This window comes from Myzus persicae, unplaced genomic scaffold (assembly GCF_001856785.1).
Source record: "Myzus persicae strain clone G006 unplaced genomic scaffold, MPER_G0061.0, whole genome shotgun sequence".
NCBI lineage: Eukaryota > Metazoa > Arthropoda > Insecta > Hemiptera > Aphididae > Myzus > Myzus persicae.
In genome coordinates this window covers 147,640-166,893 of record NW_019102786.1, presented here as the reverse complement: position 1 = coordinate 166,893, position 19,254 = coordinate 147,640, and the positions used below count along the sequence as shown (strand labels likewise).

The 19,254-nt window shown below is 31.7% G+C and overlaps 1 protein-coding gene across 2 annotated transcripts in view; it reads right to left on the bottom strand.

Annotated features, from left to right (window-relative positions):
- LOC111033116 (carcinoembryonic antigen-related cell adhesion molecule 6-like) overlaps positions 1 to 18,459 on the bottom strand; it is an 84,770-nt gene extending 66,311 nt beyond the window's left edge. Inside the window, exons 1-2 of one of the 2 annotated variants that reach the window (XM_022313709.1) lie at positions 17,971 to 18,459; positions 12,033 to 12,142 (exon numbers count right to left, since the gene is read on the bottom strand). In XM_022313709.1, the coding sequence (XP_022169401.1) occupies positions 12,033 to 12,078 (46 nt within the window). In that variant the 5' untranslated portion in view covers positions 12,079 to 12,142; positions 17,971 to 18,459. The remainder of the gene's footprint in view (positions 1 to 12,032; positions 12,143 to 17,970) is intronic. The other variant, XM_022313710.1, reaches the window with a different exon arrangement.
- Between the last annotated feature and the right edge of the window lie 795 nt (positions 18,460 to 19,254).

Sequence of the window (19,254 nt, the reverse complement as noted above, 5' to 3'; positions counted from 1 at the left end):
TGTATAATATTGTATCGCGCCTAATAATTAAGTCGTTATTATTTACGCGACGTTTTAATTATTTGTAAATTATAATGCTTTTCCGTTCTACATAATAACATTATAACAGCACAGGTGCACTTAATATGGACTATAAAAATATTTGATCATAGTATTAATAATACAAAAATCAACGCATTAACATAATTGGAACCTTAAGTGCAGTGTACACAATTATATACACGCTATTAAACTTATTACACATTTATTAATTGCAGACGCTTTACGGTGGTGTTACAGTATTTTTAATAAAAAAAAATACGAAACAGAAACCATCCGAAATAAAAATTACACAACATTATGGAGTGATTCTTTTAACACTTATACTTATAGTAGAGTTATTTTTATCTTTTTTTTTGAAAATTTAGAAAAACTTAATATTAAGCAATGAAATGCTACCAGCTTTAACGTCTTATTTTCGTCTTCATATTATTTGTTAACTATGAGCTTAAAAGTAAAATAGTCATTTGAAAATCAAAAGCTAAATTAAATAATAGTGATTAATAAAATAATTATAGGAAAAAGTTTTGGTATTCCATTCTAAAAAATTTCAAAAAGAAAATTTCAAGTCGAGTCAATACTCAATACTTTTCACAGTAAAATAGTGCAAGTTAATAATACATCATAAATATATTTTATTGAACCATAAAATAATTTTGCACGAAATTCTTGAATTCTATGAATTTGGTACATATATGGTACCTATATAAAAAACATTCCCTGATAAAAATATAAGACGTCAACTTTCAACTTTCTACTTTTCATCCCTGTTTATGCACACGGTCTATCATCTATGTTCAGTATGGCGTATATTATAACAGGAGGGGAATTTCGGCTCAACAAACCCATTTCTCCGCAAAATTCCTGTTATTTTTTTCTGTTCGAAATCAAACGACCCTGATTTTTTTGTCAACAACGTCCTTATTGATAACAAAAAAAAACAACCCTATTGAAAATAATATGTCCGACGTGCTTTCTTTGTTCAATTGAATCCAAATTCATTGCTCCGTGACATATGGATATTATATTATTTAAACTATGTAACTCACGTAACAATACAACTGCCGTCTGAATGGAAAATGCAATATATAAGATCATAACAATGTTTATAACATCTAATCTCAGCTCGTGTATCAAGTTGGTAAATATATTATTAAATTAAATACTTTTAAACTGTTTCGAAAGAAATTCAAATAATTCAATTGTCGTGTGAATCGTGGGCTTGATGTAGCCGCAGTACCCCGCATATCGAATTAAAGTCGCCCCGAAAACGATATCGATAACAATAATATTATTATCATGAACTCGTGCAAATTATAATCGGTCAAAACGTCGAGATCGCTGTGGGACGAAAAAACACACGATCCGGCGACCGTGCCTATTATCAGTGTAGGCGCAATGAGGGTAATATTCTATAATATACGCGTACGGCAATGACTTTTATAGGTACTTACCATTTCAATGGAGATAACCGTGTTATAACATAACTACCAGTCACCGCATACAAAATAAAATAATATATTACGCTTAGGCAAAGGCGTAATATGACACATACTAAATATAGCATAACCCAAAGTACCTATATTACGCTAATGGAAATAATCCATTTTTGTTTTCATATTAAAATAATAATTATATAAATGTAGGTTGGTGCTTAAAGGCTTAACCCCTTAAAGGGTTATTCAACCAATTTTTCTCTTAGCAATGAATTTATTCAAGTTCTGTTTTTTTTTTAAATTTTTTAAGTTTACTTTAACACTATTTATTCCTTTGGGTATCTAAATTTGTTATACCATTATAAGGATGGTCCTGTGGTGATATTATATACTATGCTTTTTTTCAAATGCGAAACCAATCAGTTTTACTGTAAAATATCAAGCAGATGAATTTTTGGAAATTTCGATATATCTAAAACAAAGTTCGAACAAGACGTATTCAAGTTACTAAAATATATAATAAATTAAAGAAAATAGTTCTTCTAGCATCTGTCTAACAACTAACAAGAAAAGAGGTGTTGTTAATTTCAAAGAAATATGTGTACCGATATCTCCATAACCCACATTCCTTAAGCGGTAAATTAATAATCTTAGTGTTTAAAAATCTTGACCTTGAGTAGGTTTTGTAAAAATTCCGAAAATCATAATTCGAATGAATGTATTACGGGTACCAAAGGATCAAACAGGGGTGAGCATTCTCGGTGAATTACCTGTTAACACAGGGTTTTCCGATGTCCGTGTGACAAAAATAACGATGATCAAGTCGGTCCTAGCGCCATTTCTACACCGGTTTTTGGCACAGGACATTTTGGGAGACCCTGTATCCAGGGAGCCGCCTGCATCGCGAGAGGCGCATATTATACAGTAATTGTGTATAAAACCTCGTCGCAGCAGACCTCTCTCTTACAATTTTCCCGCACGTCTGCGGATACACAAAGTCAACATCCATTTCTCAGCACATTATATGCCGCGACTGTGAAAAACCGCAACTGCCATATAGTATATACAATTATAATAATACGACGGCTGCAAGTATATATTATTATTATTATTATTATTATTATTATTAAATCTAAATAGTAACTTTTAATGGGATTCTCACGGGTTGCGGGCTTTCAATCCGACGACGACGACACCGTCCAAATCGAGTTACGGTTCTCCCCGTCACCGTCGCGGTCGATGGCGCCACAAAGTCGCGTAAGCATAATATCATATATAGGTAGGTAAGTACTCGTTTATATATATATATCATAACAATCACCCCCGAATCGACTGATGGTTATACGTCACTCGTAGGTACATAATATTATACCGCGTATTATTATTATTATCATCATCGCCATCATCATCATAGGTACAGCTGACTTAAAAAAATCCGAAATCCGCGTTATGATGGATGGCGTTCGGAGATACCGCGGGAGGCAAAAAAACGTCATTTCTTACTGTTTTATCTTTTTCACTCGTCGATTTATGTGTCATGGAAAATGTAACCGACCAAGAGTGATATGAGCGATAGAAACGAGCTTCTTTTTTTCGTTTTTTTTTTTTTTTACCCACACAACCTTATAATGGCTTCGATTTCGGAATAAGACATCGCTCGTCTCGCGGCGGAAAAAAATACATAAAAACACGTAATAACCCACTCCGGATTACCCGCGGGCACACCGGGCCGTATTATACGCTACAAAACATTAATACGGCGTAGAAGCCGAAGGTTAAAATAGTCCGAAAAAAATAAATATATATATATAAAAATAAAAACTTTTCGGCAGCTGCATCAAAGGCGTAAAGTTTTAATGGAGTTTTGTCTCGGGATGTTTTTCGAGGGGCGGAGGGGAAAAAATGACTATCGGGGAAAAAAATCGGGACACCGGAAGATCTGGTGTACCGCCGGATATCCGTTTTCGTCGTGTATATATAGGCGTGATCGCCTGAACGGCTTTCATTTGGACTTCCATAATAAACCGTGAACCGACAGAAAGGTTGCGCTTTTGTTCATTCGCGACGACAATACAACCCGAAACCGTTGTAGGACATCTGTTTGGTTCCAAAAGTGTTTATCTTTAAATTAAGATAATGAAATATGCGTTTCGTCGTCGTGGCCGTCGGCCATGGGTATTAATTGTTATATTAATATTATTATTACAACAAACGCTTTTACGTATTCTCCGAGATATTCTTTAAATAATAAAAAAATAAAACAGATAACGCGGTTAAACAACAGAATTTTTTTTCCCCTCCGATACAAGACGCGCGTACATGTTTCGCCTGCTAAACTTTGATTTTCTTAAATTACTTATTAAATTCCCGATGTACGTGGAGTGAAAATCAAATTGGGTTTTTCATTGATTTTCACTAATTGTTTACCGGGCGACATGACATCGTTTCAATATCGAATCATCATGTCGACGCGTCGTATCGCGAGGAATTCGTGTCATTTCCATTATGTTAATTGGTTAAATAAATACACAATGACGTGTTCGTGTGTACATTTGCTCCGTCCCAAAAACGTGGACTTTTCATGTTAAAACTTGATTATTTCTGTGACTATTACATCGTTTATTTAGATTCCAAACGGCTATGACGTAATATCACATTTAGACTATTAGTTTATTATTTTAGAATTATTCTCAAATCGAGAGATAAAAAAATACCGTATTGTATATCGTATTACCTACACCGGTAACTCCGACTCCAAAGCACATACATAATATGATAACGTTTATGCGGTACGTATTTGTATGCCAGCATACCTACAGTAAAGATGACATAAGTCTGACACAGTCGGAAAATATATTTTTATGGACCGGCGTAGGTACGGATAGGTACGTACCGGTTTTATTTTACAATAACACAATCGAATTGAAAAATATTTTGATACAACAGTAATCCACCGTTACGAAACGCATACCCGGTAATCTAATAAAACGTGTGATACCGTAGCATAATGTAATGTATTCTTTATACGCAATTTATTACGATATGTTTTATTCGTAGAAATAGTGAACACCGCTTTGCCGAGCGTATATAGTTCGTATATTATTTCGTTTCGGAAATATATGAAACACACACACACACACACACACACACACACACACACACACACACAAAATATCGCATCATGTATCGACGCATAGTAATAATATCTTTAATATATTGAAATGAAGTACACATCCCGTGTGCGCGAGTATCGTATTATGCTGTCGTTCTCGGGTATTGCAGCGCCGTGTATTGGGAGTGCGCGATAAGATGTAAAAAAAATCTGGTAAAAAAACAGGTGAGATCCGATGGATATTTCCGGCAGTGCCGTTGCACCGGTGCGTGCGTGCAGTCGTTATTATTGCAACGGCAGACGATTTTTATTTATTTTTTCGTTGCTTTTCTCGTCCCCAAAAACCGTTTCACACGACATACCTGGGCCACTAGCTATACGACGCATAACAATACACGAGCTGCAGTCTGCTGTATAATATCGCATTATTATATCGTCGCGAGTCGAAAGGAATAAAGTCCTCTCGCCGCCGTTTCCACGTGAGATTGTCTGTTTGTAGGTATACGACGCGATATAATACGGGTACATATATAGGTATATAATATAGCCGGAACCGAGCTAAATTGTATCGAGAAACAAGCTGGTGATTCGACGACGTCCCGCAGCGTTCGACTACTCGTTATGTACATAATATACACTCACATGTCCGTGTGTATTTATATATATATATATATATCATAATACTATATGATATTGTATATAATAATATATTTTTGTAGCTGTGTACACGTATAGGAGAAATCGTTTATTGCTAAAGCTCTCGTCAGTCGTCCAATCGCCGGCGCTCCGATGCACATACGACGGACACGTCGTCGTGTCATAAAAATATGTACCTACCGTATATTATGTACATAATATGACGTGTCATTTATATATATATATACATATGTGTGTATATAATAAACCGTATTCGGAGCTTACGCTCAGTTATTGTTTCGAGAACAATAACTTTACTTGTGACATTATTATATCCGTACTATTGTTTTATTGTGTCATATTGATCTGTCCACCTTGTGTGCCGCGGCCAACGCGCGCCGTCTTACATTGCTCCAGTGATCAACGGCGATGTCGTTTTTGTCTCGTTTTCACCGCAGCAGTTACAACTGTTGCGATGTTTAATACATCTGGGTGTGTACACATGTGTGGGCGTGTGTGATCTACAAAATCCCCAAGTATGAACTTTAAACCACGTTACTGCACCGCGAGAGAGTAACTTATTGCTGTGGCTATCGACTAAATCGACTTAACCGAAAAACCGTTTTTGTCAAAAGACTGTTCATTTGCGACGATATTGCGGCATGAACTTCCGGTCGAAATATTATTGTGTGTGCAACGGTATTACTATTGTTATGGTTAAAATAATAAGTCGATTGGTATCGGTGGAATTTATTAAAAAAATATTCGTCGATAAAATAAAAACGGTTTTAATTTCGTCCGACGATCTTCTACAGAACGATTAACAGAGCATGCTCATCACCGTTTTTTATTTGACTCATTCAAATTCTGATGCTTGAGTAAAAAATCTCAAAAATTTGAAAATATCGCCTTTAAGTAGATTATTTAAAAGTTTAAAAACCAGACTTAGAACACATTTTTATTATCAAATGAACAAATGGGGGTTAGCACGCTTGATATATCGCCCTGCGTATTTACACAGTACAAACGTCGAAAAAAACCGTGTTGAACGAATGAATTACATTTTATTTTAATATTTCATCATACATTTAATGAATGCAATGGTCGGGAGGTCCTAAGTCTCTGCAAATTAATAAGCAGATCTAATTCGAAGGGTCGCTTCCGAAAAAAGGTAATAGTATGATAGATATGCATATGAGCGTCGATTCAGATAAGAATATTTCATCTTGAACAAAAAATACAAGTTATAATATTTTGTGCATCCCATTAGTCCTTGTTTCATTTGATTCGAGTGAAACACTCAGAAATTCTAGTATACACAGTGATATTATGTTGAATAATTTAGTAACAACATTTTGAAATTATTACTACCCAAAATTTGTCACAATTTCACATGCGTGTAGTACAAGAAAAGAATGAATTGCTTTCAATTGTCATTGTTGTCAAGTTCTCAGTGTGAAAATGATATATTAATATTATACGCAACATAATACGCACATTACCAAGAATATTTTTTAGAATAACTATTATTGCCAGAGTAGTTATATGACCATAGCATAATATTATGCAAGCTTTGCATAAATCAAACTAAAATTAACAAATTGTTTATGATTTTTAGAACCAAAACAGACAACGAAATATCCTAACCAAAATCTTTGAAGGAATCGTTATTTGTTTTTTTATCCAAAAAAAAAAATTAAACATTGTGTAGCGAGTATTCTAAAAAGCGGTAGAAAATTGTATTGAAATTATGTACATTCGAATAAATAAACGTGAAAGATCGTCTTTTGCAGTATTGCTTTATGGCAAAGTTTTAACAATATTGGAATGATACTATAGAGCTAAGAATGTATTGTCTTTTGAATGCACATCCAAGACGAATGCAACTTTTTAAAACACAAAACAATCGTGAAAATACACTTTTTATACAGTCACAACAAAAAGATTGTAAAAGACATTTTTTCCTTAGTCAGAAATTCTCTTAAGAACCGTTGAAGCCACTAATACGTTTATCACTTTATTAATTACTTTTTCTATTCCTTCAAATGGCCTATGGCCACCATTATTATATTTTATCCTGCATACATAAGTATTTCGTTTTGATGGTTCTAATGTTTACAAAAAATGAAAATGTGCACATTTTGTAGTACTCGTGTACGATAAATTATTATTTTAGCTCATAACGTAATATATTGTTAAGTGTGTAAAAAATGTATTTTGTATAAATCCTTCACGTTTTCCAATAACATATTATTGGAAGTTCCATATAAAGCAATAACTTCAAAAACATTTTTGTTGGATAAATACAGATATTATACTATATTAGTCATAAGTCATAACAAGTACAAAATATAGGGTCCAATTTATTTGTCTGGTAATTTTTACTTTAGTGCATTCGCAACACAATAATGTTTTCGATGAAACTATACCATTTTTGTTCGTTCGATGAACATTCGTGTGATTTAGTGTGATATAAGCTGTTCGACCTTTCGTGTCGGGATGTTACATAAAATGTAAATAAACGTTCAACGAAAGACCCTGCAGCGACCAGTGAGGCTTTTTTAAATAAGTGAGGGGTATCCATTTAAATATTATACATCTCTAACTTTTTTTTATTAATTCGAATTAATTTATAAATTCACTCTCAAAATTTGTCATCACTTTTCAAAACGGTGTTTCCTGCATTTCAGAATATTTTTCTACTCGGAACGTATAACAAACTGTTGAATTATTACCACGATTTGTTTATTAATATACTGCTATGATAAACATACATTACAATTTTTTAAATAACTCATAGTTTTTTTATATATACTTACAGCACAACAAAATATAAATAGTACTGAACAAAATAATACCGATTGCTATATTTATTATAATATTATACAGTGTCAAAAAATGGATACTGTATAGTTGCGGTTGCACACTAAAACATTTCAAAACATTTATCTCAGTTTGAAGACAAGTATTTTTTTTTTTCGGCAGTAATAATGACCTTCTGCATGGGGGTCTCCTTATCCTTATAGTGATTGATGCTGTCGAAACCATTTTCGGTCGTTTTTAAACTCAACTCATCTTTAACGCCACAAATCAATCGTATACGGGTCGGGTAACCACAGGCACGCCCACAGAGATGTAGCTCACTAGGTGCAAAATATTTTTAATATCAATATATGATGTGGGGGGCTTTGCCCCCCACACTCCCTAACACTTATTACATGACATATATTATTTATCATCAATAATGGGTATAACAAAATATATTTAAAACATAACTCATTTTATTTATTACTTCTTATAAAATATAAAAATTAGATAAAATTTTAGATGTATAACACACACATACATATATATATATATATATATAAATAATAGTGTACCACAGAATAGATGTCAGATAACGAAATTCATAATAATATTATTAATGACCAAAATAAATGTGACCTAGACGCGTGGTTAGACGTGACTGTACACAGTACTAAAATGCGGCAGACGGTGGTATCTCAGAATAGCCAGATGCCAGAATAGCTAATAAGTATATTAAATATTAAATTTACTATATTGGGAATAATCATGGGCATAAATTAAAAATTTACAGAGAAGGAATTTTTATATTTTATTATTTATTTGAAAAATCCAAATTATTAAAGTTCTCAGGTGGTGCATTTGCACCACCTGGCCCGCCCCTCCGGGCGTGCCTGGCATAATGTACTTAAACAATTATTAACTGTTTGTCTTCTTGAAACGTTTGAACGACAATTTAATGTAATTTATAGCAGCATTTTCCACTTCGACCAATCGGATACGAGCTCCCCATAAATTTAAGTTTCTTCACATTATATGATTTGGTTGATTAATTATTTTCTGTTTCTCTCTTTTATGCATATCGAAGATTCATGATAAGGTCAAAGGCAATGCCACAATGTTCCGTATGGCAATTAGCGGGGATGACTCATGTCACGGGTTGGCAGATTTACTGCAATCAAACCTGCAAACGACGATTCCTAGTGGAGCCATGGTACTGCAATTGCATAGATCCAGATTGCTATCGAAGAAAATAAGAGCCGAGCGCTCGACATCAGATGGCAGTACCAATATTACAAACCATTTGTCAGAACCTAGATACTTCTATCAGATGGGTTGAAAGGTTGTAGGTAATACCCCTAAATAATCATGACTTCCTGATTACAATTATTATAATAAAAAATTTCAAAAAATAAACCACTTGTGTGTATTTTATTTATACTGCATCACCCAATCAGTATGTAAGCTAACTAAACCCTTTTCATTTTCTGTGAAATAAATGAACATATAAGTAAAAATGGCTATTTTTATTTTCATTATGATTCTTATTCCACAACAATGTGTTTTAAATATATAACGCAAAACTTTAAAGAAATATTTATGATAGGTTTTTCAGTATTTGAAGTCATCAGATTATTAATAAGTAAGATTAAAAACGTATTTAACATTTACAACTTAAATAAATACCATACAATTTAACATATTCTATAATACTTAAATATGAGCTTTTCATAAAATTGCTTACAAAAACAAAACACCATAAGATATATAAATAGCTCTTTAATTGTTTTGATATTTTTGTCCGCCATTTATATTTCAATATTTAAGTGTTTTAATTTTAACAGAAGCCATTGGTATTACTAGTTGTATTCAAACATAGGTATAAGCATCGATCACAAAAATGTAGTATTTAGTATAATCTATGGTATTAGGTACTCATTAAAATAAATACAAACTTGTAAATAGTTTACGTATGAGTTTTAAGTGCATTAAAAAAAAAAAAAAAAAATTAAATATAATATGAATTTAATAATCTCTAAAAATAATTTCTGAAACTTTCACCAACTTTAAAATTTGACAGAAATTCTTTATTATTTGACTGAAAAAGGGAGAATAAATAATTTCACAAATGTTAAAGTGTTCTTATAGGTATTAATGTATTATAATATATCATTGAATGTATTCAACAACAACTTCATAAAAAAACTCGAAGTGTTATAGTTTAATAAGCAACAGTGTTAAATACATCTTTAAGTATCTGGTGTTCCATTACAATCGACGTCAAACGCTTGGAATGGAAAGGCCGTAAACAGGGGAAAACAATCAACTATATGAAAACTAGTTGAAATGTCGAATTAGTAACATCAATAAATCTGGAGTGTGTACTTTATAATTTGGGAGAACAAAATGAGAAAATTATCAAACTGATAATACCTGCCCAAAAGTTATCAAATTTGTATGATAACATCGTTACCTTGTTCAAACAACATTTTATTGCCTTAGTTCCAATTTATTGGTATAGCTCTATTTTGATTTTATTATCGCTGATAAGGAATTATCATTTTTATAAGTTTTGGTGAGCGGTCGTAATCACCTAGATCCCCAGATAACTAGATCCTCAAGACCTAAATGACATGAACAGTAATCTAGTTAACAGGGGATCTAAGTAATCACGACTAACTAGTTGACCGTAGGAGAACTAGTTGTCTCGGAATCTAAATAACTAAAAACATTTATAAAAATATAAAAAATAATTTTAAGCTTTTTATGACATGAACCTAATCACACCAGTCTATACTTCTCAGTACATCAGTATTAACCACAGACCAAGATAGTCAGGACATCCATAATATCTATAGCAACTGCCAACTGGTGCCTACTACTAAAGTATTATTCGTATATATGTCGCATCCACATAGTGAAACTACTCATTTCATGAACTGGATATCCAGATAGTGAAATTCGTCCAGATATTGAATTTTGACGAAAATACATTATATGGACATCCATTTCATGAAACGGACATCCATTTCATGAAATGGACAATAACTATATCGTGTACTTTGTGTAATTATTATTTTNTAAAATTCTCAGGTGGTGCATTTGCACCACTTGGCCCCCCCCCCTCCGGGCGTGCCTGGGTAACCAATTCCTATAATAATACGCAACCCCTATATTCTTATAACGATCCTAAATTAAGCAATCCAGAGCAATATTAATATTTTGTAAATAAGACCCGATAATTTATAGAAAAAATTGTTTTCTTTTTATATTCATTTGCGTTTTGCAATTTACATATTATATTATTATTATTATTATTATTATTCTGCAATAATATTAAAAAACACATCTTCTCTGCAACAATACATTTTCCCGAAAAGAGTGTACAAAATTAACACATTTTTTTGAACTAAAACTAATTTATTTTATTTATCATTATTTTTTATGGAATGTATTTTCTTCTACATTTGTAATATTCAAAAAACTTCAAAACAAACTTACAGTTGTTGTTTTTACCTCTGAGTCTACTTAACTTCCGCTTTTCATTTTCAACTTAACTCAAAATTTGTTATATTTATTAAATGTAAAGAATAATGTAGACAATATAAATTATATTACGACACTAAAATGAAAAGAAAAGTTTTCTTATTAATTATTATTTGGAAACAAAAATTGCTTCTCCGTAGTATGTAAGATAATGCAGGTATAGTTTTCAAAATGTCTAATGCGTTGTCTGAATAAATCGTATGAATATTAAATTAAAAACTTGAATATTCTTTATAATGTTCCATAATTATTTTAATTATTACATTCTGTGATTCTCGTCATATTTCTTGTATCAAATATCAAAATATTGCTTTTGCAAAAACATTTTACGAAGATGAATTTAATATAATACTACATCGGATATTCTAAACGTGTATATTTGTTGAATATGCGGCGTGTTACAAAATATGTCATTTAACTGTTTAACATGGTATTCGTATACAAATAAAATCACTTACAAGTCCAAATGTAAAACGATGAAATGATTAACAGAAAAAACCACATGTTTTGTTTCAGGTTTAATATGATCCTTCAAAATTGATTATCCTTTGAATAATTTGTGAATATCCTAGAAAAAAAAGACAATATTATTAATATATAATGGCTTTGCATTAGGTATTTGTAATCCTTAAAAATAATATGGTAAGTTGAGTAAAAAAACAATATTTTATTGGATTTGTAAAAAAAAAGTAGAGAAAAAGAGAATTTTCACACAAAACTAGTTTTTAACTTAAACGATTTTCTTATTTTGTTGTGTTTCAAAAATAAATATTCGTATGTACTTGAAATTTTCACCAAATGTTTATACTGACATTTTCTATGCATGTTGTCATTTTCAAAATATTTTGACAGTTTCATTTTATCCCTCCTGTGAACATTGCGCTATGGATAGTAAGCAAAGTTAATTTATACATACAGAATAAAAATTTGTAAAAAATAAATTTTTTAGTTCTCCCGCATTTCATTTCGGATATAACGGAAAATAAGAAAGCGACACATCATTATTCTAACTGTATGAGATTAAAAACGAGTAGCTACAAACCAGTCACACAGACAACTTTAAGAAAAAGTGTCTGTGAGCCTCGATGACAAATTCATTTCGAATATAAGCTTCAAAAATTATACGAACGATACTCATTATTTATTTTATACTGTGCAGTGTTAGTTCACTTGGGTAAATTTTTTTTTTAATTTTAATAGTTGAGGATTTTATCTTACTGTATTTTAAATACGAACATGGTCTCACAATTATTGTTCAAATATGTTTCGAAATTGTTTTGAATATTTAATAACAATGCATATTATAAATATATTTCAAATGTGAATCAATAAATGTAAAAACAACGCAATACGTAACAACATTTTTATGATTTAAAAAAAGTATATTCGAATCGACAGATAAAAGGCTGTAGGTAATAGGTACATATTATTATACTACTGACATAATATTACTTATTTTACGAGGGACGAAACACTACAAGCTAATAAAAAGCTAATTTTCGTAATGAAACGGTCGGCCGCGTGAAAAAGTTTTAATATAGGTACCAGTGATTGGCCATAGTCCGGTACCTCGTCAAATCATAGGTATAGATACCTAGTACCTGGTACCTACACAATATGTTACTATGTACATTGTACGTAGGTGCAAAAATAAGTTTTCGAACCATCGGGCTGATCATGGCGTATATACCGCTGTGGTTTTTCGGTACCTTGTGAGATAATAATAAAAGGATTTCTAGTGATTTCGTTTCATCACAATAATCATAATATCATTTAAAGATTTTAAAATAAATATTTCAGTTTGTATAAACCGAGTAACATTATATTGTTACAATTCTATGTGTTGAAACTTTGAAAGTACATTGTTTTAACTGATGACCGTATTCATTAGGATAATATTAGTATATTATTAAATCGCCGCAGTCGTGTTCGTGACCCGAAATTTAATAAACCGTTGAAGTACACAATTGTTATGATTCATTCTGCAGTAATTATTGAATTTACTTGAATATTTTTGTTCAGTGTACAATAATTATGTAATGACTGATGAGTATTATCAATCACTCGTCAGTCGTCAAAACACTCAAACCTCATTCGTATTAATAAAATACTGACAAATTAGATTTTAAAAAAATTTCTGCTGGGTAGGTCACCATTACGAACAGTTGGTATACAGGTAATAATTGGCTGTAACAAGACGTAACTTTTATTATTTAGTTTATTCGTTTTTTGAAAATCCTATAAAAAAATTAATGATGGGTATAATATAAGCTACTGAAATAAAAAAAATACCTAATAACTAACTGTTAATTTTTGGTAAAAGCTGTAATATTTTAAGACAAGAAATTTCATAGTTAGGTAACTAAAAATATTTGACTAAAAAGCTTTTAACGTTAAACCTATGTGGTCTTAAAACCGTTTCACTCTCATTGTCATTCCCCATTACGAAGGTTACAATATTATAGATTAAAAAAAAACTACCAACTTAAAATAAAAATCATTTTATGTTATTCAAAATTTAATTTACATTAATGGTTTTCGATATTGTCGTTTTATATTATAATAACACATAGTTTTACAACAATACATCTATATAGATGTCTCAAAGTGTTAAAATGATTAATAACTTTTAATTTCGAATTGAGTGGGAAACTGATGAATTATTGGTTTTACTTTTTTACCTTTACTGTAATAATGATATTATTAAATGAGCTCAACTCTTTAACTTACCGTAATAAACATTTACAATTATTAAATTTCCAATTATTTTCGTTTTACGTTTTTAAATTATATGTTTGTGGTCGATGTACGAAGCCCATGACCGTAACATACCGATATTCCTTATTATTATTATTATTATTATTATTATTATTATTATTATTATTATTATTATTATCATATAAAATAGAGACACAACCCGTGTATAATACATGGAAATCCAATAAAATAATGTTTGCACAATATATTAAACTATAAAGAGGTGTTTACTTATTAACTGGAATATTATTTGAACGGTTTTAAAACTGAATCTACGGGTGGGTAGTACGTGAGTACCTGCGAAGAACTGCAATAATAATTATTACATTATAATAATCCACAACACCTGGATAGAATGTAGAGTAGGCGCATGCAAACAGGCATGAGTCCAGGGCACGAAGAGCACGGGACATAATGTGCTAATATAATATGATCAATTATTATCGAACCGACAGTTTTTGTCGATAGCTTTTAAAACCAGACCAGAGTCTGTAGAGTCTTTAGAGTCGAATTAAGTTGATTTTGTTTTAACATCGAAATCCACGGGTTTTTGTGAATATATTGAATTGTCACCATCTATTTAAAACATTAATCAGCAGTTGATGTTACGAAAAACACTAGCACCTCTATTCAATCAACTCATTACAAAGGTACGTATTATAACACTGAAAGAATTCTTGATCAATTAGCGTATTTTTTTTTCGGGATTCACATTATGTTTATGGTATTATTATTATTTTTTTTTTTTTGTCGTAGTGTCCATTTTCCTTTGTCTCGTTCTGTTCTGTGTTGTTATACAATAGAAACATTCACATTGACTAAAATTACACACACGGCCTTTATTACGTTTTGTTTTTTTTTTTGTGAAAATGCAACGAGAGTGTATCAAAAATACAATAGAATTCGGGACTAACACACATTTTAAACAAATCCTGTTGGAACATAATATTTTGTTTATTAATACGCATACGTCGTATATGAGTGTAATTAAATGATAATTGATTAACAACTAACCAAAAACTTACACTATTTTGGAAATATTCCACTGTTGTTTGTGTATGTTTATGATCGTTTAACATAAAATTTGATGGACTCTTAAGTTTGTAAGAATTAACAGTTATTTTAATTTATTACTTTTAATCAGGCAAAAGTTTAATAATATAATTATACACACGAATTAAATTGTTATCTTATGTATAAGTTGACAAATTTAATTTATATTAAAACAATATAACAATAAACACTATTCGTAGCTTCGGCCAATGATGTTATAGTTAGGTACTACCAAATGGCAAATACGATGATTAAAATTAAAATTGTTAATGTTGAAGTTATTTAATAAGCTTCACAATTAGTTGTATTTTAAACAACTACAACAAGAGGATAAAATATTTAAACTAACCCTAAACACTAACTTTCTATAAAGACATTTTCATTCTGTATTAAGCGAAAACGCTTCCAGCGTAATTTTAATATATTAACCGATGTTTCATTTTGCTCTAAACATAATTTTCTTTTTCTATTCCAAAGTATTGTGATTCACTTTTTATTATGTGTACTTAAATATTGTCCTTAACTACCGCGGAGATATCTGATTAAGAAAATATCATGCTCACAACGATTATAACAGATTGATTTTATTTGACTGCACTATCATTGTAGTAACAGTTAAGTTAATAATAAGTTTTAGTCGTAATTAACCACGTAACTACAAGAATTAAAAATAAATGTTCAACAAAAATCTAATTTGGTTTAACGACGGTTTGATGTAATTTTTTCTCCGATATCACTATAATAAAATTAGTACTTGAGGATTAATAAATCCAAAATAAAATATTCACTAACAGTTATTTAATGGGTATCATGACGAACCACATTAAATAAAATCACAAACGTAAAGTAATTATCATCAGACATTTTATTGAAAAACCAAATTGTTTTTGACTAGTATAATTATTTATACATCATTATAGTGTCTCACATATATTATGCGCACAACAAGTATCTCACGTGATGTCTGCAAAAACAAGATTTTAGATAACTTTTTATCAACTAAGACGTAGGCACTAGGTAAGTTCCATAAAATCAAGAACATCGATTCGTGGAATTTTATTATTTTTTATTATTTTCTAAGATACACGATTCGTTTTTTATTACAGCTTACACAATGATTATTCACATGTTTTTTTCTTTACATAATATGTTATGCACAATGAAGTGATATTTATTAAAATTTAAGCCGATGCTAGATTTATTTTTTAATATTTATACAACAAGAATAAAAGATGTTTAATTTTTTGCGTATTTATTTTCGTCACAATATTCCGTAAGGATACGTACATACATTTTAAATTTATGATGCGCATCATATGCATTTTAAAAATAGGTCACTTAAATGCGGGCGTATGTACCTACTTAAAAAAAAATGTTTTATTTGATATGCCCTGAATACTACTATATGTATGGTTCTATTTATTTTACTACTCAAACATGAATTATTATCAACTATCAAAAACTGTACAGACAAGTTTCTTCCACCAAATTCATTCAATTTTCAATAACGATAGAACAATGCATTATGTTTTTAAACAATTTTAATAACAGTAATGACAACACTCGTAATAATAATGAGGGCAATCGGATTTAATATTTTCAAACCAAATACAAAGTTTCGGGTTCAAATCACGTACGTCACTTGTATGTATAGACATGCTTTTCTCCCTCGATACAATGATAAATGATACAAGACCCCCTCGGAGTAATAATAATTATAACAATACATCCAACTACGTGTTTTGTGTATAATCATTATAATATGTCACGGTTTATACTATATTTTTTTCCCAGTAGACAAAGCATCCCACTTTAGCCATGATTACTTTTTTTAATTTACGTGAATCAATTGAAACATAAATCATAACCACATAATATTATGCATAAAGCGAATGGTTTAACGTACTGATAATAGGTATGTAATACACCCTCTATTAGTATGATAATAGAAACAAAGATCTTGGACCCAACACGTTTTTGCAAGGTACCAATTTAATTTCGAATTAAAAGATCGAACGAGTCGTCTCAACTCTCAAGAGTAGTCTATATGACTATACACAGAGTGTTCATACCCTCTAAGTAGAAGCTCAAAATCGAAATTTAATAATTGACGCTAATTATGAAATAAAACGTATAAAAAAAAAAATCAAGGTATCGCGAATCTTACAAAATATTGTTTAACCGTAAACCGTGGAAATCTATGGAAAAATAGTATTCATAATATCTGAGACTGTGAGACGTGAATTGAAATCTCTCAATACATATACGATTGCACAAGAAAAAAGTGTCCGTAAGTCTGCTAGATACTAAGGCCGTGATGGTTCCCTGACTTTTCTGATTTACGCCTCAAAGATAATAGAATATTTTCCGAGACCCTCCACCCCACGAAAAATCTCAAGTTATAATATTATAAGATGGAAAAGGTAAAAACTGTTTAGCTCTATAAATTTATTCTTTTATTTATATTTTGTAAGACTCGCGTGTGACAAACGACGGTAAGTTATTTTATTAGTTAATGAAAAAAAATTATATTATTAGAGACTTGAAAAACGTCATGAAGGTAGCGATTGTTTTCCGTGTACTCACAAGTTTCGAAATCAGGAAGCCGCAGTGTAGGTTTTTGATTCCACACGCGTTTTTTATTAAATCAATCTAGGAAGCGTGATTTTTTTTACATTAAAAAAAATCGTGCTCACGCTGCAGTCTGGTGCTGCAGTTGGTACGTTTAGCGGTTTGACGACGCACGTTTTGATGCACTGCGGTATTACGGCCAAGGTAGGTACCCTCATAATATTATACACTTAGGTTTTTATCGTCAAACAAAAAATGTCAAACCTCGTCGAATAATTCCTCCATCGGATACACGGGGGTTTTTCTGCGACGGGCGAACGTGGACGACGACAGAAATAAATAAAAACAACGAAAACAACGTCGAGAGGAGCGAAAGTGATAGTAATAATAATAATATTACTACATAGATCACGAAGACGAAGACGACGACGACGACGACGACGACGACCGACACTCTGGTCACGGTTGGACCACACTCACGCGCGACCGGCGGGTACGTTACGACTGCAGCGGGTGGCTGTCGAGAACTCGGCGAACGCGAGCACATGGTCTCGGGGCTGTACGCCGCGCGCTTAGACATGCGCCCGACACAACCCTGCCGCTCAAGGGGTGGTTCAAATATCCGACCGTAAACGCGTACAGTACATAATATTATGATATCGTAACGTATATAATACGCGGGTTCGCGTGAATATTTGCTCGGCCTTAGGCCCACGAATTGATACCGTGACGAAATATACATAGATCGTGTTGTTGAAATAACATCGTACCGGTGGCGTATTTACCCTGCGTGGTAGGGCAATGTGGGGTAGGACGAGGAAGATCATTTAGTTTTTTGTTCCAGTGTTTCAGCCCTATTCGGCCGATCGTTTGCTAGGCCCGGATGTATTTTGTAGGGCGATTCAAACTCCGCGCGCTCCCGGTAATGAAAATACATATATAAACGATAAAACAATATTACGATAGAATTCACTCACATTGTACAGTTATGTGCATAAAAAACGTGGCTTGTATTCACAGTTTCACAATAGGGACGGTTTTTTTTTTTTTACTCAAAACTATTGATTCGTGGTAGGTTAAGTGATAATCATAAATAAACGGAATTCGAACGAAGAAGGATGTATTTCTATAACATACGTCACCGGCAGCGAGGCTAGTGCGCTTCTATATAGAACGACAGACTAACAGAGAACGAAGAACGAGAAGCAAAAAAATATAACCACCGGCGGTCTTAACGATGGTCGTGGTAATCGAGTGACGGGCTATATTATGATAGCTCGTGATAATATATACGCTTAT